The sequence below is a fragment of the Centropristis striata genome, chromosome 16 (genome assembly GCF_030273125.1).
Source record: "Centropristis striata isolate RG_2023a ecotype Rhode Island chromosome 16, C.striata_1.0, whole genome shotgun sequence".
Classification (NCBI taxonomy): Eukaryota; Metazoa; Chordata; class Actinopteri; order Perciformes; family Serranidae; genus Centropristis; species Centropristis striata.
Genome location: NC_081532.1, coordinates 567,180 through 592,839, shown reverse-complemented (window position 1 = coordinate 592,839; position 25,660 = coordinate 567,180). Strand labels below are relative to the sequence as shown.

Here is a 25,660-nt window from a genome sequence, read left to right as displayed (position 1 = left end):
TGATGGTTTCATTCATTAATTTATTTAGGTATATGAAATGTAATCTTACTCTTTATCTGTCTTTTTAATTTAATAAATTCATAATTCATTGTTATTGACGTCATCCAGCCTGTTACTGTTTTGTGTATTTGTGTATTTCTATTTTTACTTCGATATGACAGCTGGAGGACTGACACTGACTCTTCTTCTCCTTTTTCTTTTATTGCTGCCTGTCTTACTTTCTTTATTTATTTTTTTATGTATTTATTTTTATCGAGAGGAACTTGAAGTCATTTAGGTTTGGATGGTGGTTTATTTTCCGATCTGTTGTGATATCTTTGTGATTATAGAGAGCACTTATATGTTGTTTATGTTTTTGATTTGATAAAAATCAATAAAATCTATTAAAAAAAGAAAAAGGAATATTTCATTGTGCAGCATGATTTGCCTCGACTCAGGCTCAACACTGCCATCTCAAGGTGACATGAGAAGCTGCTCAACAATAACATATTTAATAATATTATAATATATTATAATATAATATTACATATTTTCTTCGACCCTTTATAACATATACAATCTAATGTCACTGTTTAATATGAATTTATAATCTATTTTAAATTTTTTAAGGTATTTTCTGATATTTTTAGAGACACTGTGAGCAACAAAACTCATTACTGTAACACATTTTTAAATAAAAAAAAACAACGAAAGGTTTCAAATATGTTCAAGGGTAGCTGATATCACCAAATTATATTTTATTAAAATATATACCTATTTTAATTCAAACATTTCTATCATTACCGTAACATTTAACCATTTTTTATCATCAATTTTCATTCAGATTTTGTTCTTTCTACATTGTTAAAAACAATTATGTTTGATTATATTGTGTTAAATTATACATTTTTAAAGAAATGTATATTTATTTATATAAAGTTTATGAAATATTTATTGCATATAAGTGTGTGGGAAACCATGACATTTTTATCTGGATGCATTACAATAATGAATTTGTGAATTTAAAATGTTTAAAAATATAGAAAATATTATTTTAACACAAAACATTAAATTGTGCCTAATTATGGCTATATTGTTACAAAATCCAAGAGTATTGAATACATATTTTCTTTGACCCATTATAACAAATACAATCTAAAGTCACTGTTTAATATGAATTTATAATCTATTTTAAATGTTTTATGGTATTTTCTGACATGTTTAGAGACACTGTGAGCAACATTCATTACCGCAACACATTTTTAAATAATAAAAAAAGCAACGAAAGGGTTTTTTTTTTCTTTTCTTTGGCAAGCACTTAAATATGCATTACAGTAATGAATTTGTGAATCAAATATGTTTAAAAAATATAGAAAATATTATTTTAACACAAAACAATTAATTGTGCCTCATTATGGCTATAATGTTCATTCATATAAAAGTGAAATATATGTAGTTTAATAAAGTATGTCCTTATAATCTCCACAGACAGAACTCAGACTGGTTTCATGACAGTAACCCTATAGAACCAGTCTGTCTCCGATGAATACCAGCGTTAATGATATTCACTATTCACTGCACACACAATAACAATAATCGGAACAATGTGAGACCTGGACCTCGGGAGAAAATGAGCTCTTGTTTATTTGCATCCCCTTTAATTTCACCGGCCACCTACCAGACACCGGAGCGGCTCCTCCAGATGACTCACCGGCTAATCTGCCTCCTAAATGACTGGCGGTAATTAAAACTAAATTGGTATTCGTGTTATCAACTTCAAACTGCTGCCTTACACCTGGTGTCGCCATGGTGACGACCAGGCTGAATAATGACAGTCTGACAGGCAGGACGGAGGCCTGGAGGCAGGGCCGGCGCTACGTATAGGCGACATAGGCGGTCGCCTAGAGCGCCATCTGCTGGAGGGGCGCCGCCAGTCACCCTCCAGGGAGGAAAAAACAAAAAACAATAATAATTTCCGATGCCCATTGTTGCCCTCGCTTCGTGTTCTGTCTTGAAAATAATAAATATTAACAAAATAAAGAAACAGATAAACAATGACATTTTGTCACTTGTGGTGCTGAGTCACGTAACGTGTGGTCATTGCCGTGCCCCCCTTTAGACGGTCAGATCGGCCCCCCTTTAGATGGTCAGATCGGCCCCACTTTAGACGGTCAGATCGGCCCCCCTTTAGACGGTCAGATCGGCCCCCCTTTAGACGGTCAGATCCTCCCCCCTTTAGACGGTCAGATCGGCCCCCCTTTAGATGGTCAGATCGGCCCCCTTTAGATGGTCAGATCCTCCCCCCTTTAGACGGTCAGATCGGCCCCCCTTTAGATGGTCAGATCGCCCCCCTTTAGACGGTCAGATCCTCCCCCCTTTAGTCGGTCAGATCCTCCCCCCTTTAGACGGTCAGATCGGCCCCCCTTTAGACGGTCAGATCCTCCCCCCTTTAGACGGTCAGATCGGCCCCCCTTTAGACGGTCAGATCCTCCCCCCTTTAGTCGGTCAGATCCTCCCCCCTTTAGACGGTCAGATCGGCCCCCCCCCTTTAGTCGGTCAGATCGGCCCCCCTTTAGACGGTCAGATCCTCCCCCCTTTAGTCGGTCAGATCCTCCCCCCTTTAGACGGTCAGATCGGCCCCCCCCCTTTAGACGGTCAGATCGGCCCCCCTTTAGACGGTCAGATCCTCCCCCCTTTAGACGGTCAGATCGGCCCCCCTTTAGACGGTCAGATCCTCCCCCCTTTAGACGGTCAGATCGGCCCCCCCCCTTTAGACGGTCAGATCGGCCCCCCTTTAGACGGTCAGATCCCCCCTTTAGACGCTCAGATCGGAAATCGCAAAAAATCCTGCGTTTCTGGTCTAAATTGTGTTTGATTCTAGTCGAAGCATGCATTGACAATAGTTGGGCTTCAACTTAAACGACAGCGTGGAGGCTGATATCAGCACAAACATGTAGAGAAACAAAATGACCTGTTGGAAATAAATCCTCCACCTATCTATCTATCTATCTATCTATCTATCTATCTATCTATCTATCTATCTTTCTATCCGTGTGACAGAAAAAAGCTGGTCAGGCAGCCTGAGATAGAGAAAAAGAGAAATCCTTGCATACAAACAACCAAGTCTTCTCCTGCTTCTCCTCCTCGTCTCCACCATCTGCTCTAAAAACAAACGTTCCAGGTGCCAGAAGAGGTTGCACACTTGTATGATTATGCAAATGATCTCATGCATATTCAAATCATTAATTATTCAGAATTCTCTTAGGATATATCAGTGGGACGCGTGGCTTTTTTCGTACGGGGATAGAAATATTGTGTCAGTGGCGAACACCTGCATCACTTAACCTTTACAGCAGGAATGAAGGATTGTTTTCCTGGTGTGAGACACGGAGGAGGAGGAGGAGGAGGAGGAGGTGGAGGAGGAGGAGGAGGGAGCCCCATGGGTCCTAACATACATTCAACTGGCAGTGACAGATATGATTCTAAAGAAAGTGTTTTGTGCTCCAGTGATGAATGGTTCAGCAGGTTCACTAGATCTGATCTCCTGTCTGGGACTCTGCCAATTACACTGAATGTCACTCAGTGATTATCCCCTTAGACCTCCCTGATTGATGGATACTTGAGTTAAAAAAAAACGCTTTAGATCACCACGTATATGGACACGTTTCATCACAAGGGAAAATATTGGAAAGCCTTCATGATTGCACTACAGAAGCAATAAATCCTCTTTATTAATGTTCCAAGGCCGAGTATCACTCAGTCCGTTTATATGACAGTAGAAAAAAACGAGTTATTGCCTTAATCTGACTATAACTGGACAACTGAAGGGCAAGTAAACGTGTTAGTCTGACTGATGTCGGAGTTCTCCAACCCAGATAATGAGACTGTTATAGGATTTACACCAGCATGACAAGACAACACAGGCTCCGCCCCCCACGCTGGAGAATGACCCCGGAACAACAACATCCAAGAAAGCAGGTCGTATTAGCCGGTCGCTTTAGCTGGTCACATTAGCCTGTCGCATTAGCCAGTCGCATTAGCTGGTCACATTAGCCCGTCACATTAGTCGGTCGCATTAGCCGGTCGCACATTACCCGGTCACATCAGCCGGTCGCAGTAGCAGGTCACATTAGCAGGTCACAAATTAGCCGGTCACATTAGCCGATTGCATTAGCCGGTCACATTAGCTGGTCACATTAGCCGATTGCATTAGCCGGTCACATTAGCCAGTCACATTAGTCGGTTATATTAGCCGGCACAAATTGTCGAACTGATGTCACCAGAAAGGGCGCCATATTAACCTGCTGAAACTGCGCTTTTTTGGTCATTTTGTGTCTTTTTTTGGTCATTTTGTGTCTTTTTTTGGTGATGATTTCAAAGTTCTGGAAAAGTCCCATGATTCATTGGAACACTCCCACATGTATTCTGATGCATTTCATTGGCCAAGAGATCGAAAATAGGTGGAAAAAACTACAAATACTACAAAACGTTGTATCTGCTTTTTCCGCTTTAATAGTAGAATAACACAACAGCGCCCAACAGGTTTTAGTGGTAGAAATGAGGTAATGCTTCCCATCTTAAATGGGTTAATAATTTTGTTTCTTGTTTTGGTAATTTTGTGTCTTTTTTGGTCACTTTGTGTCTTTTATTAATCATTTTAACAGACTGATTGTTGGTTTTCCTGGAGCTCTTACCTTGAAGGTCTTGTCCATGGAGGCGGACAGCAGCAGGTGACTGAGCTGAGGAACTGGACACCACTGCACCGTGTTGACGGGCCCCTGGTGGGCCCCCTGGGGGCCCCCCAGACTCATCAGGAGCCTCCTGGGGATCCCTGCAGCCTGAGGCTCCTGGGACAGAAACGGCTTCACTTTATCAGACACGTCTGAGAGGATCTGGCTCTCCCGGGTCTGGGTCCCAGGTTCTGGCTCCGCTGGGTGTTTGGGGTCCAGCGTCTCTACTGAAGGGGGACGTCTCTGTCTCTTGGGGACGTAGGGTCTGACACCAGGCGGGACGGGGCGGTGGGGTCTTTTCAACCCGTCGCTAAATAAACTTTGAGGAAGAGTCCTCAGAGACGAGGTTCTCCCCCGAGTCCCAGCTGAAGGATCTCTGAAATGTTCTTCTGGTTCTTCTGTCCCTGTTCCGATCCAGCTCTGAGGCTGTGGACGTGGACTGATTCTGTCCGAGACGTTTCCATGACGCTCTGAGCTGTCGGGGTTAAATGTGAAGCTGTGAGGGTTCGCTGTAACTTTAGAGGAAGTGAACATCCTGACTTCTGCTTTTTTATCAAAAGATCCAGTTTGAAGAGAAGCTGATGGTCCCTCCTCCGTTTGATCCGGATCATCTTCTGATTCTGAATCATCATAAGCCACTAATGAAGACATCTTCACATCATGACACCCTGGAAACAGAAATATGAGGAAAAAATAAGGTGAGATGTGACGCAAAAGGTAAAACTGATAGATAGATAGATAGATAGATAGATAGATAGATAGATAGATAGATAGATAGATAGATAGATAGATAGATAGATAGATAGATAGATAGATGGATGGATTTTTCAATACATCTTTTTTTGGTCATTTTGTGTCTTTTTTGATCATTTTTACATCTATTTTTTGTCATTTTGTGTCTTTTTTTTAATCATTTTTACGTCTATTTTTGGTCATTTTGTGTCTTTTTTTATCATTTTTATATCTATTTTTGGTAATTTTGTGTTTTTTTCTGGTCATTTTGACATCTGTTTTTGTTATTTTGTGTCTTTTTTAGTCATTTTTACATCTATTTTTTGTGATTTTGTGTCTTTTTTAGTCATTTTTACATCTATTTTTGTCATTTTGTGTCTTTTTTAGTCATTTTTACATCTATTTTTGTTATTTTGCGTAAAGTGATGCTAACGCTGCCAGGTGAGTCTGTGTTTACCTGTCGGCCCTGTTACCTGTTAAAACCTTCAATAAACGACTTGTGACTGTATTTTTTGGCATTTTTTTTCTCTTTTCTTTAATCAGTTTTACATCTATTTTTTGGTAATTTTATGTCTTTTTTGGTCATTTTTAGATCTATATCTGGTAATGTTGTGTGTTTGTTTTCTTATTATTTATCTGAAATAAAGCAAAATTGAAATCTAAAACTTTGTCACAAGATAAAACACATCAAGGGGGTCAATTTTAGTTATAACTCAATTTTGTCCATCAGAAGCCACTAATGAAGACATCTTCACATCATGACACCCTGGAAACAGAAATATAAGGAAGATAAGGAGATAGATGTTAGTTTAACTGTAGAGATCTATGAGTTTATCCATTAGCGGCCTGAGGGGGACATCTAGTGGTTGTTTGTGTTTCCTGCACCGAAAAAAGATACTGACTGACTGATGGTCACTTTTATATTTGTTATATTATCATTTTTAAATGCCAAAAAACTTGGAATGTTAAATAAAATACACAGATATATAGCTATATAAAATCACCAAGAGTCAAAATGTTTTTACTCAAATATACAATATATTTTGTATTGCATAAAAACTGCAAACTACTTAATGACTTTGGTTTAACTTATTATCAATAAAACCATGTTAAATGTCTAGACATCAGCTCTTACATTAAACTCTTATCAGATATTTTTGTTGTTATCATTATATTTGTCCAAACAAATGAACCTTTAGTTGGACCAGACATTAAAATGAACCAGAAACTGAAGAAAACAAGGAGGTCTAATATTTTTTTCCATGACTGTAAATCCTAACGCAAAAAAAGTTTTTTTATTTAAATAGAAGAAAGGGAGGAAACTGTTCAGGAGATCATCTTTTAGCTTTTAGCTTTACAGTTTTCTAGCTAAGGTTTTAGCTCATCAGGTGATTTATTGTCCTGTTAAATCTTCAGTCAACTCAAAGTAAAAACAGAAAGACAGTAGATTAAATTACTTTTAATTAATTAAATGTATTAATTTTAATTTTAGTCAATTGTATATATTCTAAATATATTATTATTGATGCATTTATGTAAATTTTATCAAGGTAAGGCTCATTTTAACTACTTAATATACTGTTATGAGGTTTAATTTAAAACAAAAATGTCTGATAACCTTTAATTGATGATGTTTTTATGTTAAATCTCGACAAAGTATTCAGATCATTTATTTGCAGTAAAGTACTAATACACACTGTGATATGACTCCACTACAGTAAAAGTCCTGCATTCAAAACTTACTGAAGTAAAAGTACAAAACTATCAGCACCAAAATGTACATTAAAATTTGATGTCCTTTTCTGTTAATTTTACATCCTTTTTTGTCATTTTGTGTCTTTTTAAAGTTATTTTACATCCTTTTTTTGTAATTTTACGTCTTATTTTGTTAATCTAATGTCCATTTTGGTCATTTTGTGTCTTTTATTGGTGATTTCATGTCTTTTTATTTTATTTTATGGTAATTTTGTGTAAAAATCCTGCATTTAAAACTTACTGAAGTAAAAGTACAAAAGTATCAGCATCAAAATGTACTTAAAGTATCAAAAGTAAAATTACTCGTTATGCAGAATGGACCCACTCAGATTGTTTTATATATTCTAAATATATTATTAGATTATTATTATTGATGCATTTAATTTTTTTCAAGGTAGAGCTCATTATAACTTCCATATACTGTTATGAGGTTTAATTTATATAAAAAAAGGAAATGTCTTATTACTGGAACACTCAGATTGTTGCTTATAGGCCTATTCCTAATATATTAATAGATTATTATTATTATTATTATTATTATTATTATAGATATTGATTATGTTAGCAGTATTTTACTATAGTCAAGATTCGGCTCATTGTAACTACTTAATATTCTTTCATGTGGTTCTATTTATAAACATGCATTAACACATTATAAATTTATATATTTTCATAATAAATCTCTTCCTGTAAAGTAACTAAAGCTGTCAGATAAATGTAGTGGAGTCAAAAGTTCAATATTTACCTCTAAATGTAGTGAAGTAGAAGTATAAAGTTACATAAAGTGGAAATACTCAAGTAAAGTACAAGTACCTCCAAAAACCTAAGTCCTTAGTTCCTCTCCACCTCTGTTTGATTATTGAGACACTTTGAAGATATTTGCTCTGTTATTTCTGCAAAACCTTTTAAAATATTTAGATAAAAATATGTTTATGCTGTTTTTATTATTTAAATTAGGTGTTTTTAGCTTTTAGCTAGCTAGCGTTAAGTCAACCTGCTACCTGTAGACAGAGAAAATGATTAAATACTGTTGGATAGATTTATTATAAATGTATCTGAAGTTTATTTACAGACGGTAACTAATAATAATAATAATATTAAAGCCATAAGAGGCGAACAGGAACAGGTAACTTTAGTTCTAACCACTATAACAGTAACAGTATAACAGCAGCCGTTTACCTTTCTGACTGAAAGTCTAATATGGTCTCCAGGGTGATGATGACGCTGCCAGGTGAGTCAGTGTTCACCTGTCGCTCCTGTTACCTGTTAAAACCTTCAATAAACGACCAGGAGAGTCAAACAGCTGATCCAAAACCCTCCAAAACCATCAGACAGTCTGCACTTTCACAATAAAAGAAAAGACTCGATTTGTCCACTCATGCTGCACTATGCTTATGCGTAAATGCTTTTATTTTGAAAGCAGCCGGAAAAAGGAGCGGCTGTCTTAGTTGTCCGACAGAAATTATATCAAACAAAACAGAAACAGTCAGAAAAACGCAAACAAATACTCTGAAAAACAGAACAAAAAAGTCAGAAAAACTGAAAAAAATTACTCATTAAAACAGAAAAAAAATGTCAGAAAAAAGGGGAAAATTACTCTGGAAAACGGAAAGAAATGTCAGAAAAACAGAAAAAAGGGACAGAAAAACAGGGGGAAAATTACTCATTAAAACAGAACAAATAGTCAGAAAAAAACTGGAAAATTACTCTGGAAAACAGAAAAAATTACACTGAAAAGCAGAAAAAAATGTCAGAAAAACAGAAAAAATGACAGAAAAACTGAAAAAAAAATGTCAGAAAAACTGGGGAAAATTACTCATTAAAAAATAAAAATATAGTCCAAAAAACAGACAAAAAAATACTCAGAAACAGAAAAACAGAAAAAACTGTCAGGAAAACAGTTAGTTCAACTCTAGGGTTTACTATTAAATTAATCTCACAAAACATTAAAAAAAAAAAAAAAAAAAAACTCGCATCGTGTTGTGTGTGTAAAACAGTTTCCAAGGTTTCAAATGAAAAATCTCCAGCGGAACTGTGGGGGAGGAAGCTTGTTTCCAGGGGAAGGATTAGACCGGAACACCGCCTCATTATTCAGGCTGATGCAAGTTGCAGAGAGCTGTCATCTGTCTGGAGATTATTAACGGTATGATCAACTAATTACTCATTCATTCACACATTTAAACAGCTGATCTGTTATTTAATGTCTAGTCAATAATGTTATCATTTATGAAACACGGCGGAGTGAATTAAATCTGGATAAAGTCAGACTGTTAGCTGTTAGCTCCGGTTAGCTTCTCTATGTTAACAGATGGAGAATTCTCACTGAAACAGAAACAATCAAAAATCATACAATAACAGTTAAAATGTTAACCTGATGTATATTTGTATTATGGTTCACTGTACTGCCACACAGTCTGACTGCAGTAAATACATTTATGCTCAAAACTGAGTTATAACTAAAAATGAACTCCTAGATGTCTGTTTTATCTTGTTTTAGATTTCAATTTTTACTTTATTTCAGAGATTTCTTAAGTTCATTCTGCATAACGAGTCATTTTATTTTTGATACTTTAAGTACATTTTGATGCTGATACTTTTGTACTTTTACTTCAGTAAGTTTTGAATGCAGGACTTTTACCAAAAGAGACACAAAATTACCATAAAATAAAATAAAAAGACATGAAATTACCAATAAAAGACACAAAATTACCAAAAGGGACATTAGATTAACAAAATAAGATGTAAAATGACTAAAGAATGAAGTAAAATTACAAAAGATAATAAGAAAAGACACAAAATGACAAAAAAAGATGTAAAATTACCAGAAAAGGACAAAAATTGACTAATAAAGGATGTAAAACGACTAAAAAAAGACACAAAATTACATAAAAAAGTGAGTCCTGAATGCAGGACTTTTACTGTAGTGGAGTCATTTCACAGTGTGTATTAGTACTTTTATTGTAGTGGAGTCATTTCACAGTGTGTATTAGTACTTTTATTGTAGTGGAGTCATTTCACAGTGTGTATTAGTACTTTTACTGTAGTGGAGTCATTCCACAGTGTGTATTAGTACTTTTACTGCAGTGGAGTCATTTCACAGTGTGTATTAGTACTTTTACTGTAGTGGAGTCATTTCACAGTGTGTATTAGTACTTTTACTGTAGTGGAGTCATTTCACAGTGTGTATTAGTACTTTTACTGTAGTGGAGTCATTTCACAGTGTGTATTAGTACTTTTACTGTAGTGGAGTCATTTCACAGTGTGTATTAGTACTTTTACTGTAGTGGAGTCATTCCACAGTGTGTATTAGTACTTTTACTGCAGTAAAGGATCTGAATACTTATATTTCTCTGTGGTTTCAGTAATGTGTCAGTAGTAACTTTTTGTCGTCTTTATTGTTTTTACGTGTCCAGTGTGAAGAAGATGACAGACTGTCAGAGTGACGGGGACGGGGCCAGCTGTCCCATAGAACTCTATGAGAAACTGACAACACAAGGAGACAAAGTCAGAGCCCTGAAAACAGCCAAAGCAGAGAAGGTAAATACCACGTTAAACCAGTGATTGGTTTTCTTAATTTGTGTTCGTTACAAGCAAAACGAATGATTGCTTTAACATGGAGAAACAGTGTTAAATCAGCATCTCAGTGGTTTATTTCTTTATGTTTCCTCTGGAAATAATTACATACACGGTTAAGAATAAACAAGTGTTTCAAAGAGTATGGGGAGGTTTTATACATTATATTAAGAACAATAATCTGGTTCATTTAATAAACAAACCTGGAGCAGAATAATTTTACCCTCTGCATATTTATACTGATGTTCATTTGCTCTATACTCATGCACTCTTTTTTAATGGATCCTCAAGGACTCTTGTTCTTAAACTTTGCTCCCTTTGGCCGCCATCTTCTTGTATGTTTGCTTCTTTTATATTTTTTGTGACCTATGTGTCAAAAATAAAAATATAATATATTAAATGTAAATATATATATAAATATATATAATATATATAAATGTAAATATATTGTTGAAAACGAAACCGTGAAGAGAGAGTTGTTAATAAAGAGTTAATGAACCTTTAACACGCCCAACATTCTGCCTCCTGCTGCAGGAACAGAGAGTTTGGCTTTTAATTACTCATCACAATGCAAAGAATGCAGTTTGTTTGTTGGAGTCACAGTTAGAGATGGCCGACGTATTTTTGAGACGTTCTCGTCGAGAGAATCCACAAACAAACAGCAGTGATTCACAAACAACCCTCCTCACCAGCAGGTGGCACTGTTGTTACATGTATTGATGGAGACATTGTTATTACAAATACACACTTACTAGTAAAAAACAAAATACAAGTTACAAATCCTATTTTGTAGGATTTGTGAATCATCAGCTGTTTGTTTGTTTGTTTGTTTGTTTGTGGATTCTCTGACAAGAACGTCTCAAAAATGCGTCTTTGAGGAAAGAGATTAATCTTTTTTTGATACAATCAGGAAGAGTCAGTTTTTGACTCATTTTCATTCTGTCTCTATATAAACCACTTAAAAATCTTCACCATGACGTGTTGGTGTCATTGTTTTCAGCACAACCTCACAGACATGACCTGATTATTGTTTTACTTTTGACTTGCTAGATTTTGAACACAAAAACCCCAAAAAATACATAAAAAACAAAAATAATCCAAAAAAACACACATAAAACACATAACAAAACACAAAAAACTAAAAAATTACAAAAAAACATGCATAAAACAGATATTAATGAGACACATTTATTCATTTCTGTCTTCAGGCTGATGTTGATGCTGCCGTCCAGCTGCTGCTGAAGTTGAAAGTGGACTACAAACAGCTGACGGGTCAGGACTACAAAGCTGGCTGCCCGCCCTCAGAAACCTCCGTTGCCCCCGACAACGGCCCAGCAGCCGGCGGCGCCGAGGACGAAGACACGGTGGACCCGTGGACCGTCGCCACCAGCAACGCCAAGGGAGTCGACTACGACAAACTCATAGGTTTTATTCTGTTAAATATGAAATCAGTCCATCAGTCGAGTCGTTGAGAGAAACATGTTCTCATGTTCTCATGTGTGTTTCATGTCTCAGTGAGGTTCGGCAGCAGCAAGATCAACAAAGACCTGGTGGACAGGATAGAGAAGGTATCGGGACAGAAAGCTCATCGGTTCCTACGCAGAGGAATCTTCTTCTCACACAGGTCAGAATCAGCAGAATCAGCAGTCATTGTTTTAGTCAATTTGTGTCTTTTTTTAGTCTTTTTGGGTCATTTTGTGTCTTTTTCTGTCTTTTGTTGGTCATTTTGTGTCTTTTTCTGTCTTTTGTTGGTCATTTTGTGTCTTTTTCTGTCTTTTGTTGGTCATTTTCTGTCTTTTTTCGTCATTTTCTGTCTTTTGTTGGTCATTTTCTGTCTTTTTTAGTCATTTTGTGTCTTTTTTTGGTGATGATTTCAAAGTTCTGCTGACTCCTGCAGTAATAACTGATAATAACTGATAATAAGTGATAATATCTCCTCCTCAGAGACATGAATCAGGTCCTGGACGCCTTAGAGAAGAACAAGTCCTTCTACCTCTACACAGGAAGAGGACCGTCCTCACAAGCCATGCACGTAGGACACCTCATCCCCTTCATCTTCACCAAGTAAGCTGCCTGTCTGTCTGTCTGTCTGTCTGTCTGTCTGTCTGTCCTCCTGTCTGTCTGTCTGTCTGTCTGTCTGTCTGCCTGTCTGTCCTCCTGTCTGTCCTCCTGTCTGTCTGTCTGTCCTCCTGTCTGTCTGTCTGTCCTCCTGTCTGTCTGTCTGTCTGTCTGTCTGTCTGTCTGTCTGTCTGTCTGTCTGTCTGTCTGTCTGTCTGCCTGCCTGCCTGCCTGCCTGCCTGCCTGCCTGCCTGCCTGCCTGCCTGCCTGCCTGCCTGCCTGTCTGCCTGCCTGCCTGCCTGCCTGCCTGCCTGTCTGTCTGTCTGCCTGCCTGCCTGCCTGCCTGCCTGTCTGTCTGTCTGTCTGTCTGTCTGTCTGTCTGTCTGTCTGTCTGCCTGCCTGCCTGCCTGTCTGTCTGTCTGTCTGTCTGTCTGTCTGTCTGTCTGTCTGTCTGTCTGTCTGTCTGTCTGCCTGTCTGTCTGTCTGAGGCCCCGTTTACACGAGGACGCTCGCGGGTAAAAACGACAAAATATTTTATGTGAAGTGCCTTTCGTTTAGACGGTGATGGCGTTTTTGGGGCTTAAAGACGCAAAAATCTGAAACCACCCTCCAAAGTGTGAAAGTTAGATCCTCTCCTCCGTAGCGTGTCGTCTACACTGACAAGACACAAAACTCTGATCTGATCTGCTCACGTCACGTATGTGTTTACGTCACATACATGCTCCAGGACAGGAAATAAAGAAACGTGGGATTATTTCCATGGTGGGACCTTCAAGCTGCTCTGGCAGCTCTAATAAACTTCCAGGAGTCTTTCCACCAAATGTCCAGGATATGTACAGATAGTATTAGTGAACAGAGAAGGATCTGGAATTACCTCCATCACATCCTGGATGCAGCGATTGGTGGGAGGAGCCAGACGGCTGTGAACGAGACCTGGGAGATCTAGTGATGGAGGAGAACTTTGTGGAAGGAGTAGCTGATGAAAATGTGTGGCGTGAAAACTTCTGCATGCCCAAAGATGCTCTTATGGCTTTAAGTGATGCCGCCTGGCTGCATACAATCACATTCACACACTTTAGATCACCGTATGCAGCAGATTTCCTCCTGAAAACGCTCGTCTAAACCAGGAATAAAAAGTGAAGACGAGACGCCACTTTAGGTCTTCTGTTCAGACCGTCCTCGTGTAAACGCAGCCTGCATAACTAATTACTAGCAGGTTTAACCATCTGAAACTATGAATAAAGTTAATAATAACATGTTAAAAATGTCCCTATCTTCGTTGTTTCAGAATAAAGTTAATAATAAAGTTTAATCTTACCTCCATGTTGTTCCAGATAAAGTTATAATAATAATAAAGTGAATAATAAAGTGAATAATAAAGTGACTAATAAAGATAAACCATGTTCTCCTGTATCTTGTCAGGTGGCTGCAGGACGTGTTTGACGTTCCTCTGGTGATCCAGCTGACTGATGATGAGAAGTATCTGTGGAAGGATCTCTCTCTGGAGGAGTGTCATCGCTTCGCTGAGGAGAACGCCAGAGACATCATCGCCTGCGGCTTCGACGTCAACAAGACCTTCATCTTCTCCGACCTCGACTACATGGGGTAAATATCATATATATATATATAAAATATGAAAAGCAGCAAATTTATTGGTCATTTATAAATGATTTAGTGAGTTAAACAGTAATAAACGATGTATTTAACAATCTAAATGGCCAAACATTAATAAACTATCTGTTTACCATTTATAAATTATAAAAAGTGTAACTTAATAACGTTCTGATGTGTTTATTGTGTTCTGTGCAGAGCGACTCCTGACTTCTACAGAAACGTGGTGAAGATCCAGAAACACGTGACGTTCAACCAGGTCAAAGGGATCTTCGGCTTCACCGACAGCGACTGCATCGGTAAATCATTCAGAAATGTGTTTAAAAAAATAATCTCCTAATGTGTGTTCAGATTAGCTCCTTTGTTTACAGATTTATGTACACTATTACAGATTTGTCAACAAATCTCGTTCCACCTGTAGATCTAGTCAAACGATCTGAATATTTATATATAATATTTATGTTTCCTTCTACAGATTCACAAAACTCACACAGTCTCTGTCTTTTATACATTTACAGTACATAGTTACATAGTTTATTATTGTGGATTAATAATGTTACACAACTCAACACACACACATTCACAAACAAAGTCATTAAAAATGATTAGACCTCCTTGTTTTCTCCAGTAAACAACTAAAGGCTCATTTGTTTGGACAAATATAATGAAAACAACAACAATATCTGATAAGAGTTTAATGTAGGAGCTGATATCTAGACGTTTAACATGGTTTTATTCATAATAAGCAAAATCATTATCAAGAATGTTTTCATGACTGCAGATGTAAAAAATCAGTAAAAGACACAAAATGACAAAAAATGACACAAAATTATCAAAATAGAAACAAATTTACCAAAAATAGACACATAAAAAGACACAAAATGACCAAAATATAATAATTATAATAACAAAAACAGCTGATATTTTTGTTATGTAAGAGCCGATATCTAGACATTTATGTGACATTAATGGTTTTATTGATAACGATTTTGGTTATTATGAATAAACCATGTTAAATGTCTAGATATCAGCTCATAAATTAAACTCTTATCAGATATTTTTGTTGTTTTCATTATATTTGTCCAAACTAATGAACCTGAGATCTAGTAATTTGTTCCATGCTGATATTTCCAGATAAAACATTTTAATCCTGGTTATGTGGGTTTGTGACATAGTTTCCTGGTTCAGTAGTGTGTAGTTGTGTGTGTGTACCTTGCTGGTGTTTATTATCTGGTGTCCATCAGGAAAGATCAGCTTCCCGGCCATCCAGGCCGCTCCGTCCTTCAGTAACTCCTTCCCTCACATCTTCAACGGCAGGAAGGACGTCCAGTGCCTCATCCCCTGCGCCATCGACCAGGTCAGACCACAGAATCACTAACACAGACACAAAATTACTAAAAAAAGACACAAAATTACTAAAAAAAAGACACAAAATTACAAAAAAAGACAAAATTTTTTTAAAAAAAAGACACAAAATGACAGAAAAATAAATAAATTACTTAAAAAAGAAACAAAATGCCCAAAAAAAGACACAAAATTACCAAAAAAAGACACAAAATTACCAAAAACAGTAATTAAAGGGACCTTCCACCACAACACGGTAAAGTGTCATTCATATAAAACTCACATTAAACTTTCATATCAAGGTGGGGGCCACAAAATATCGTCAAGAGGGCCACAATTGGCCCGCAGGCCGCCAGTTTGAGGCCCCTGGTTTAGGGGGTGCGTGAGATGAAAAATGTAATGGCGGTCTGATAATTACACAATTACATTTTTTCTCCCCCACAATAAAGACGTGTAGATAAACATTTCCTTTGTAAAATCAAAAACTGTAATATTAATGAATTAATAAATGCAGGCTATTCTAAATGCACTTAAAATGAAGCGGAGAAGAAGTTTTCTTCTTCCATTTTTCCAACCTGAGAGCATCCTCAGTTCCTCAACGCCTACATACGTCGACATTTTGGTCATTTTGTGTCTTTTTTTGTCATTTTGTGTTGTTTTAGGTTATTTTTTGGTCATTTTGTTTCCTGTGAGACAATTCTTCCATGTTTCCAGCCTGTTATGATGACGGGTTGTTTAGCTCCACGCTCATTTAAACTTGCTGCAATTTTTGTTCAACGCGGCTCAAAATATTATAACATTTTCCCAACTTATGTGCTTGTTATATGTGTGTTCTGGTCATTTGAGCTGATTAAACATGCTCCTTTAACATGGCGATAAAAAAGCTTATTGCATTTAGGTTTTTTTGAAGGTGTGGGGGTTGGGGGGGGTCAACCTGGTTGGGACATAGAAGGAGGTGCACGATTAAAAAAGTTTTGATAACCGCTGCCTAACAGATGGACACATGTTGTATTTAAATCTGTTTTGTCGCCGTGACGACCTTTGACCTGTCCCCCTCCAGGACCCGTACTTCAGGATGACCCGGGACGTGGCTCCGAGGATCGGGTATCCTAAACCGGCCCTGCTGCACTCCACCTTCTTCCCCGCCCTGCAGGGCGCCCAGACCAAGATGAGCGCCAGCGACGCCAACTCCTCCATCTTCCTCACCGACACGCCCAAACAGATCAAAAACAAGGTGGAGCATCAGCAGACACAGCTACTGACTTCAGACTTCAGACTTTATGTCTCTAGCAGTGTTGTTGTTATCATTATATTACAAATAGAGTTGTTCCGATTCAGATGCCAATATCAGAAATTGCTCCGATCCTGCAGAAAATGCTGCATCGGTATCTGTGAGTTCTGGAGTCCAGACACCGATCTGATACCACATCATTTATTAAATTAGTAATCTATTTACTGGTTCACTCTGTTAAGATCTGGCACAGTTCTTCTTCGCCTCATTCAACCCTTATTCTCCTTTACAATAATTCTCTAAAATATGCAATGATTCATATGGAACAGTGGCGTTAGAATGTGTGAGAGGCGTCATATTTAGGCTTTTAGGGCAAAAATGTTCTCCGGGGGACTATGCCCCCGGACCCCCAGATTTATTTATTTAAGTTGCTGTTGCACTACTGTTTTATTTAAAAATAAACGTAAACATACTGGTATCAGATCGGTACTCGGTATCGGCTGATACCCACAGCACAAGTATCAGAACCGGTATCGGGAGGGCAAAGTGGTATCGGAACATCTCTAATTACAAATGAACCTTTAGTTGAACCAGACATTAAATTAACAATAAACTGAAGAAAACAAGGAGGTCTAATATTTTTCTCCATGACTAATAACTGTGTAATAACTGTGTAATAACTGTGTAATAACTGTGTAATAACTCTCAGGTGAACAAACATGCGTTTTCTGGAGGAAAAGACACGGTAGAAGAACACAGGAAGTTTGGAGGAAACGCTGACGTGGACGTTTCCTTCATGTATCTGACCTTCTTCCTGGAGGACGACGAGCAGCTGGAAAAGATCAGACAGGTGAGAAACTAGTTATATTACTCACACCAGGGTTATTATAGTAACCAAGGAACTACTTATATTACTCACACCAGGGTTATTATAGTAACCAAAACTAACCAGATAACCTAAAGTAGAATACAAAAAACATTTTAGGACACAAATTATGACAAAAAAGACACAATTATGATCAAAATGATGATAAAAAAAGACAAAATGATGACAGAAAAGACAAATTATGACCAAAAAAGACACAAATATGATAAAAAAGACAAGATTATGACAAAAAAAAACACAAATTATAACCAAGAAGACACAAAATTAAGACAGAAAAAGACAAAATTATGACAAAAAGACACACATTTTGACAAAAAAGACAAATTATGACCAAAAAAGACCAAATTAAAAAACGGAGCCTAAAACTAAGACGAATGAAAAATCCCAAACTATTATAACTTTGGTTCAAACTTGATAACTAATCGCTGCTTCTCCTGTTTTCCTGTTTCACTCTACGCCGACGACCCTGCTTCATCTCTCTATCTCCTCTATCTCTACTTCCTGTCTGTGCTCCCTCTCATACACCCCTACGCCTCCTCTGCAGGACTACACCAGTGGAGCTCTGCTGACCGGAGAGCTGAAGAAGCTCCTGATTGAGACGCTGCAGCCGATGATCTCTCAGCATCAAGAACGCCGTAAACTAGTGACGGAGGAAACCGTCAGAGAGTTCATGACGCCCAGACCGCTAAAGTTTAACTTCTAGTCAGCAGGAGAAGTTACTGAAACACTCAGAGCCAATCAGTCATCCATCTGAAACGATGTAATTATTAATGTGAAGAGGAACGTTCTTCAGAGGGACACGAGGAACATCTACATGCTGGTTGTCATGCTAACTGTTAGCTTCAACAAACCTTCATGTTTCATCATCCACTGTTTGTTTGTGTCTGCAGCCCTGCAGCTCCAATAATCATATATATATATATATATATATATATAATGATGTATATATATCAGACCTGCTCCTCGCCTGCAAATCTGACAATTAAAGCCAATACAAATGTACATTGTTGCCAAATCTGCTTACAACACAACTACACAAACACTTTATAAACTGTCTGTAACGTCCACGAATGTAATAAACCACAGACAGAATAAAAATCTGCAGCTTTTAATGCAATAATCCCACAAACGTGCTCTATAAATAAAATAAACTTACAACGTAATACATTTCCACAAACATAATAGCTGCTGCTACTACAAACGTAACACAAGATTTACCACAAATGTAATAATGCAAAGAATAATGGTTGTTGTTGTTGTTGTTTGTTTGCCTATACACACACACACACACACTACTAATACTGACCGAGGGTGATAAATCCAGCTGCTGGCTTTATTTGAATAATAGATAATGTGACTCGTACAGTTTTCACACCCAAAAAGTTAAATGATCTTGTAGTGTGTGTATAGATAAACAACAACCACAACAATCATTATTCTTTGTGTTATTACAATTGTGGAAACTTATTACAATATTGAAAGTTGAAGATTTTCACGTCCCCACAAATGTAATAGTTATTATTATTATTATTATTATTATTATTATTATTATTAATAATAGTTATTACGTTCGTGTGAAATCTGGTGTTATGTTTGTAGCAGCAGCTTTTATGTTTATGGAAAATGTTTTACGTTTGTGGGATTATTGCATTAAAAGCTACAGATTTTTAATACGGTTGTGGGCGTTCCACTGTGTATGCAGAACGTGTCAACAGCAGCTATAATAATATTAATGTCTCTGTTATGAATCAGTGGAGAGTGAAGACAGACCTGCAGGAGGAGACGGAGAGTCTTCAGTAAACCCGTTCAGGGTCTCTCAACATGTTCCAGGTGAAGATGTTTCACTTCTGCACAGAATAAAAATCAAGCTGTACTTAAAAAACATAACATGTCTTCTAAAATATTTGATCATAAAGCAAAAGTGTCATTTTTTTCCACCACTGTTATTGACCCATAAGAACCTATGATGACACGCGTGTAACAAACACTTTAAATGTTCTAGACCAGGGGTCTCAGACTCAAATTACCTGGGGGCCGCTGGAGGCAGGATCAAAATGACCAAAAAAAGACACAAAATGACTGAAAAAACACTAAATAACTTAAAAAAAGACACAAATTGACAAAAAAGACACAAAATGACCCCCCCAAAAAATCACAGATTTAACCAAAAAGACACAAAATATTTAAAAAAGACACAAAATGACCCAAAAGACATGCACAGAATTACCAAAAAATACAAAAAATTACTAAGAAAAGGACACAAAATAACCAAAAAAAGATACAAAATTACCAAAAAGTAATTAAAGGGACCTTCCACACACAACACGGTGAAGGCCCTCGTGACGATATTTTGTGGCCCCCACCTTGATATGAAAGTTTAATGTGAGTTTTATATGAATGGCACTTTACCGTGTTGTGTGTGGAAGGTCCCTTTAATTACTTTTTGGGGGGTCATTTTGTGTCGTTTTTAATAATTGTGTGTCTTTTTTAATGATTTTGTGTCTTTTTTTAATAAGTTTGTGTCTTTTTTTGGTAATTTTTCTGTCTTTTTAAAATATTTTTGTGTCTTTTTAAGTCATTTTGTGTCATTTTTGGTAATTCTGTTTTTCTTTTGGTCATTTTGTTTCTTTTTTAAGTCTTTTAGTTTGGTTTTTTTGGTCATTTTGTGTCTTTTTTTAGTCATTTTGTGTCTTTTTTGGGTCATTTTGATACTGCCTCCAGCAGCCCCCAGGTAATTTGAGTTTGAATAAATGTGTTCTATGTGGTTTATGCCCCATAATGTTCCTTCCAGGATAAAAAGGTCTGGGCTCTTATGGGTTAATCATTAAACTTGTGCTTCTAAAGGCCTCTCGTCATAAAAGTGATGTGAACAATAAATGCATGTTACATGATATTATTATGCGTCAGTAATCCAGATGTAATCTAAATATATATCCATAATTTAATATAAAATAACTTGTTTTATTAGAGAATATTGCAGCCTCAGAGGACGGCTGGTAACAAACTGTTTCAGTAACTCTGAGCTACCTTCAACATGTTGCAAATTAAAAACTGAGTTGCAATAATAAAGATACATTTATTATTTATAGAGATAAAAACATTATACTTTAGTGCTGAGTACAGCACGTTCTGGTCGGCTGCCTGACGCAGCAAAGATTCTCAGAAAATGGAGTTAATCTAAGAAATAATAGAAACAAATCAAAGAAATAATACAAATATTCAGGTGTTCTCTGCAAATAAAATGATTAATCACTAAGGCAAACTGACTAATACTGAAATAATTTGCATATTTAATTAATATACCCAGCACAATTTACTGCTAAATTGATTTACTAAAATGTACTAAAGATACAGCTGCAGAAACAGTGTCAGTCATTTTTTACTAAATGAGAAAAACTTTTTTTTCTGCCTTAAATCACCTTTTATTAGCATAAAGAAGTTGTGTATGTGAAGAGGAGACTTATGGGAACCCAGAGAGCCTGAAATATTAAAAAAACAGCCAAACTTTGTAGTGTCACTTCAAAAACGTCCCAACACCCTACCAGGGGCCTTTTCCTTTCACTGTAAAACATGTCTGTAGATTTTACAGTGAAAAAGCTAAAAGATGTAAAATGATAAATGAGTTAATTCAGTTTCAGTAACAATGAAACACTGTAAATGTTTAAATCAGACAAAACTGTATCAGCTACCTGTTAGCTCCCTGTTAGTTACTGTTAGTTACTGTTAGCTCCCTGTTAATTACTGTTAGCTCCCTGTTAGTTACTGTTAGTTACTGTTAGCTCCCTGTTAGTTACTGTTAGCTCCCTGTTAGTAACTGTTAGCTCCCTGTTAGATACTGTTAGCTCCCTGTTAGTAACTGTTAGCTCCCTGTTAGATACTGTTAGCTCCCTGTTAGTAACTGTTAGCTCCCTGTTAGATACTGTTAGCTCCCTGTTAGTAACTGTTAGTTACTGTTAGCTCCCTGTTAGTAACTGTTAGCTCCCTGTTAGATACTGTTAGCTCCCTGTTAGTAACTGTTAGCTCCCTGTTAGATACTGTTAGCTCCCTGTTAGTAACTGTTAGCTCCCTGTTAGTAACTGTTAGTAACTGTTAGCTCCCTGTTAGTAACTGTTAGCTCCCTGTTAGTTACTGTTAGTTACTGTTAGCTCCCTGTTAATTACTGTTAGCTCCCTGTTAGTTACTGTTAGTTACTGTTAGCTCCCTGTTAGTTACTGTTAGCTCCCTGTTAGTAACTGTTAGCTCCCTGTTAGATACTGTTAGCTCCCTGTTAGTAACTGTTAGCTCCCTGTTAGATACTGTTAGCTCCCTGTTAGTAACTGTTAGCTCCCTGTTAGTAACTGTTAGTTACTGTTAGCTCCCTGTTAGTAACTGTTAGCTCCCTGTTAGATACTGTTAGCTCCCTGTTAGTAACTGTTAGCTCCCTGTTAGATACTGTTAGCTCCCTGTTAGTAACTGTTAGCTCCCTGTTAGTAACTGTTAGTAACTGTTAGCTCCCTGTTAGTAACTGTTAGCTCCCTGTTAGATACTGTTAGCTCCCTGTTAGTAACTGTTAGCTCCCTGTTAGTAACTGTTAGTTACTGTTAGCTCCCTGTTAGTAACTGTTAGTTACTGTTAGCTCCCTGTTAGTTACTGTTAGTTACTGTTAGCTCCCTGTTAGTTACTGTTAGCTCCCTGTTAGTTACTGTTAGTTACTGTTAGCTCCCTGTTAGTTACTGTTAGTTACTGTTAGCTCCCTGTTAGTTACTGTTAGTTACTGTTAGCTCCCTGTTAGTTACTGTTAGCTCCCTGTTAGTTACTGTTAGATCCCTGTTAGTTACTGTTAGCTCCCTGTTAGTAACTGTTAGCTCCCTGTTAGTAACTGTTAGCTCCCTGTTAGTTACTGTTAGTTACTGTTAGCTCCCTGTTAGTAACTGTTAGCTCCCTGTTAGTAACTGTTAGCTCCCTGTTAGTAACTGTTAGTTACTGTTAATTACTGTTAGTTACTGTTAATTACTGTTAGCTCCCTGTTAGTTACTGTTAGTTACTGTTAGCTCCCTGTTAGTAACTGTTAGCTCCCTGTTAGTTACTGTTAGTTACTGTTAGCTCCCTGTTAGTAACTGTTAGCTCCCTGTTAGTAACTGTTAGTAACTGTTAGTTACTGTTAATTACTGTTAATTACTGTTAGCTCCCTGTTAGTTACTGTTAGTTACTGTTAGCTCCCTGTTAGTTACTGTTAGATCCCTGTTAGTTACTGTTAGCTCCCTGTTAGTAACTGTTAGCTCCCTGTTAGTAACTGTTAGCTCCCTGTTAGTTACTGTTAGTTACTGTTAGCTCCCTGTTAGTAACTGTTAGCTCCCTGTTAGTAACTGTTAGCTCCCTGTTAGTTACTGTTAGTTACTGTTAATTACTGTTAGCTCCCTGTTAGTTACTGTTAGTTACTGTTAGCTCCCTGTTAGTTACTGTTAGCTCCCTGTTAGTAACTGTTAGCTCCCTGTTAGTAACTGTTAGCTCCCTGTTAGTAACTGTTAGCTCCCTGTTAGTTACTGTTAGTTACTGTTAGCTCCCTGTTAGTAACTGTTAGCTCCCTGTTAGTTACTGTTAGTTACTGTTAGCTCCCTGTTAGTAACTGTTAGCTCCCTGTTAGTAACTGTTAGCTCCCTGTTAGTAACTGTTAGTTACTGTTAGCTCCCTGTTAGTAACTGTTAGCTCCCTGTTAGTAACTGTTAGCTCCCTGTTAGTTACTGTTAGTTACTGTTAGCTCCCTGTTAGTAACTGTTAGCTCCCTGTTAGTAACTGTTAGCTCCCTGTTAGTAACTGTTAGTTACTGTTAGTTACTGTTAATTACTGTTAGTTACTGTTAATTACTGTTAGCTCCCTGTTAGTAACTGTTAGTTACTGTTAGTTACTGTTAATTACTGTTAGTTACTGTTAATTACTGTTAGCTCCCTGTTAGTTACTGTTAGTTACTGTTAGCTCCCTGTTAGTAACTGTTAGCTCCCTGTTAGTTACTGTTAGCTCCCTGTTAGTAACTGTTAGCTCCCTGTTAGTAACTGTTAGCTCCCTGTTAGTAACTGTTAGTTACTGTTAATTACTGTTAGTTACTGTTAATTACTGTTAGCTCCCTGTTAGTTACTGTTAGTTACTGTTAGCTCCCTGTTAGTTACTGTTAGCTCCCTGTTAGTTACTGTTAGCGCCCTGTTAGTAACTGTTAGCTCCCTGTTAGTAACTGTTAGCTCCCTGTTAGTTACTGTTAGCTCCCTGTTAGTTACTGTTAGCTCCCTGTTAGTTACTGTTAGCTCCCTGTTAGCTCCCTGTTAGTAACTGTTAGCTCCCTGTTAGTTACTGTTAGCTCCCTGTTAGTAACTGTTAGCTCCCTGTTAGTAACTGTTAGCTCCCTGTTAGTTACTGTTAGCTCCCTGTTAGTAACTGTTAGCTCCCTGTTAGTTACTGTTAGCTCCCTGTTAGTAACTGTTAGCTCCCTGTTAGTAACTGTTAGCTCCCTGTTAGTAACTGTTAGTTACTGTTAGCTCCCTGTTAGTTACTGTTAGCTCCCTGTTAGTTACTGTTAGCTCCCTGTTAGTTACTGTTAGCTCCCTGTTAGTAACTGTTAGCTCCCTGTTAGTAACTGTTAGCTCCCTGTTAGTTACTGTTAGTTACTGTTAATTACTGTTAGCTCCCTGTTAGTTACTGTTAATTACTGTTAGTTACTGTTAATTACTGTTAGCTCCCTGTTAGTTACTGTTAGTTACCTGTTAGCTCCCTGTTAGTTACTGTTAGCTCCCTGTTAGTTACTGTTAGCTCCCTGTTAGTTACTGTTAGCTCCCTGTTAGTTACTGTTAGCTCCCTGTTAGTTACTGTTAGTTACCTGTTAGCTCCCTGTTAGCTCCCTGTTAGTAACTGTTAGCTCCCTGTTAGTTACTGTTAGCTCCCTGTTAGTTACTGTTAGTTACTGTTAGCTCCCTGTTAGTTACTGTTAGCTCCCTGTTAGTTACTGTTAGCTCCCTGTTAGCTCCCTGTTAGTAACTGTTAGCTCCCTGTTAGTTACTGTTAGCTCCCTGTTAGTAACTGTTAGCTCCCTGTTAGTAACTGTTAGCTCCCTGTTAGTTACTGTTAGCTCCCTGTTAGTAACTGTTAGCTCCCTGTTAGTTACTGTTAGCTCCCTGTTAGTAACTGTTAGCTCCCTGTTAGTAACTGTTAGCTCCCTGTTAGTAACTGTTAGTTACTGTTAGCTCCCTGTTAGTTACTGTTAGCTCCCTGTTAGTTACTGTTAGCTCCCTGTTAGCTCCCTGTTAGTAACTGTTAGCTCCCTGTTAGTTACTGTTAGCTCCCTGTTAGTTACTGTTAGCTCCCTGTTAGTTACTGTTAGCTCCCTGTTAGTTACTGTTAGTTACTGTTAGCTCCCTGTTAGTAACTGTTAGCTCCCTGTTAGTAACTGTTAGCTCCCTGTTAGTTACTGTTAGCTCCCTGTTAGTTACTGTTAGTTACTGTTAGCTCCCTGTTAGCTCCCTGTTAGTTACTGTTAGTTACTGTTAGCTCCCTGTTAGTTACTGTTAGTTACTGTTAGCTCCCTGTTAGTTACTGTTAGTTACTGTTAGCTCCCTGTTAGTTACTGTTAGCTCCCTGTTAGCTACTGTTAGCTCCCTGTTAGCTACCAGCTATTTATAGGTGTTATCTCTCTGGTGGAGTCCCTCAGGGCTGATGACGACCACTGCAGTGATAACACTGTTTATTCTGCCATAGATATCTATGGGAGGGTCAGGTTGAGGGTTTGAATCTGTGCGG

General features: G+C 37.5%; 2 protein-coding genes across 2 annotated transcripts in view; one reads left to right on the top strand and one right to left on the bottom strand.

The window, feature by feature from the left end:
* wdr25 (WD repeat domain 25) overlaps positions 1–8,561 on the bottom strand; it is a 37,455-nt gene extending 28,894 nt beyond the window's left edge. The window contains exons 1-2 of the mRNA XM_059352601.1: positions 8,376–8,561; positions 4,674–5,377 (exon numbers count right to left, since the gene is read on the bottom strand). Of these exons, the coding sequence (XP_059208584.1) occupies positions 4,674–5,360 (687 nt within the window). The 5' untranslated portion in view covers positions 5,361–5,377; positions 8,376–8,561. The remainder of the gene's footprint in view (positions 1–4,673; positions 5,378–8,375) is intronic.
* A 707-nt stretch (positions 8,562–9,268) lies between these two features.
* On the top strand, positions 9,269–19,025 carry LOC131987738 (tryptophan--tRNA ligase, cytoplasmic). The gene is made up of 11 exons (XM_059352602.1): positions 9,269–9,339; positions 10,610–10,733; positions 11,978–12,194; positions 12,285–12,393; positions 12,714–12,833; positions 14,250–14,432; positions 14,637–14,737; positions 15,683–15,795; positions 16,843–17,016; positions 17,723–17,863; positions 18,444–19,025. The coding sequence occupies exons 2-11, from the start codon at positions 10,620–10,622 to the stop codon at positions 18,600–18,602; spliced, it is 1,431 nt and encodes a 476-aa protein (XP_059208585.1). The 5' UTR covers positions 9,269–9,339; positions 10,610–10,619; the 3' UTR covers positions 18,603–19,025.
* Positions 19,026–25,660: the final 6,635 nt, after the last annotated feature.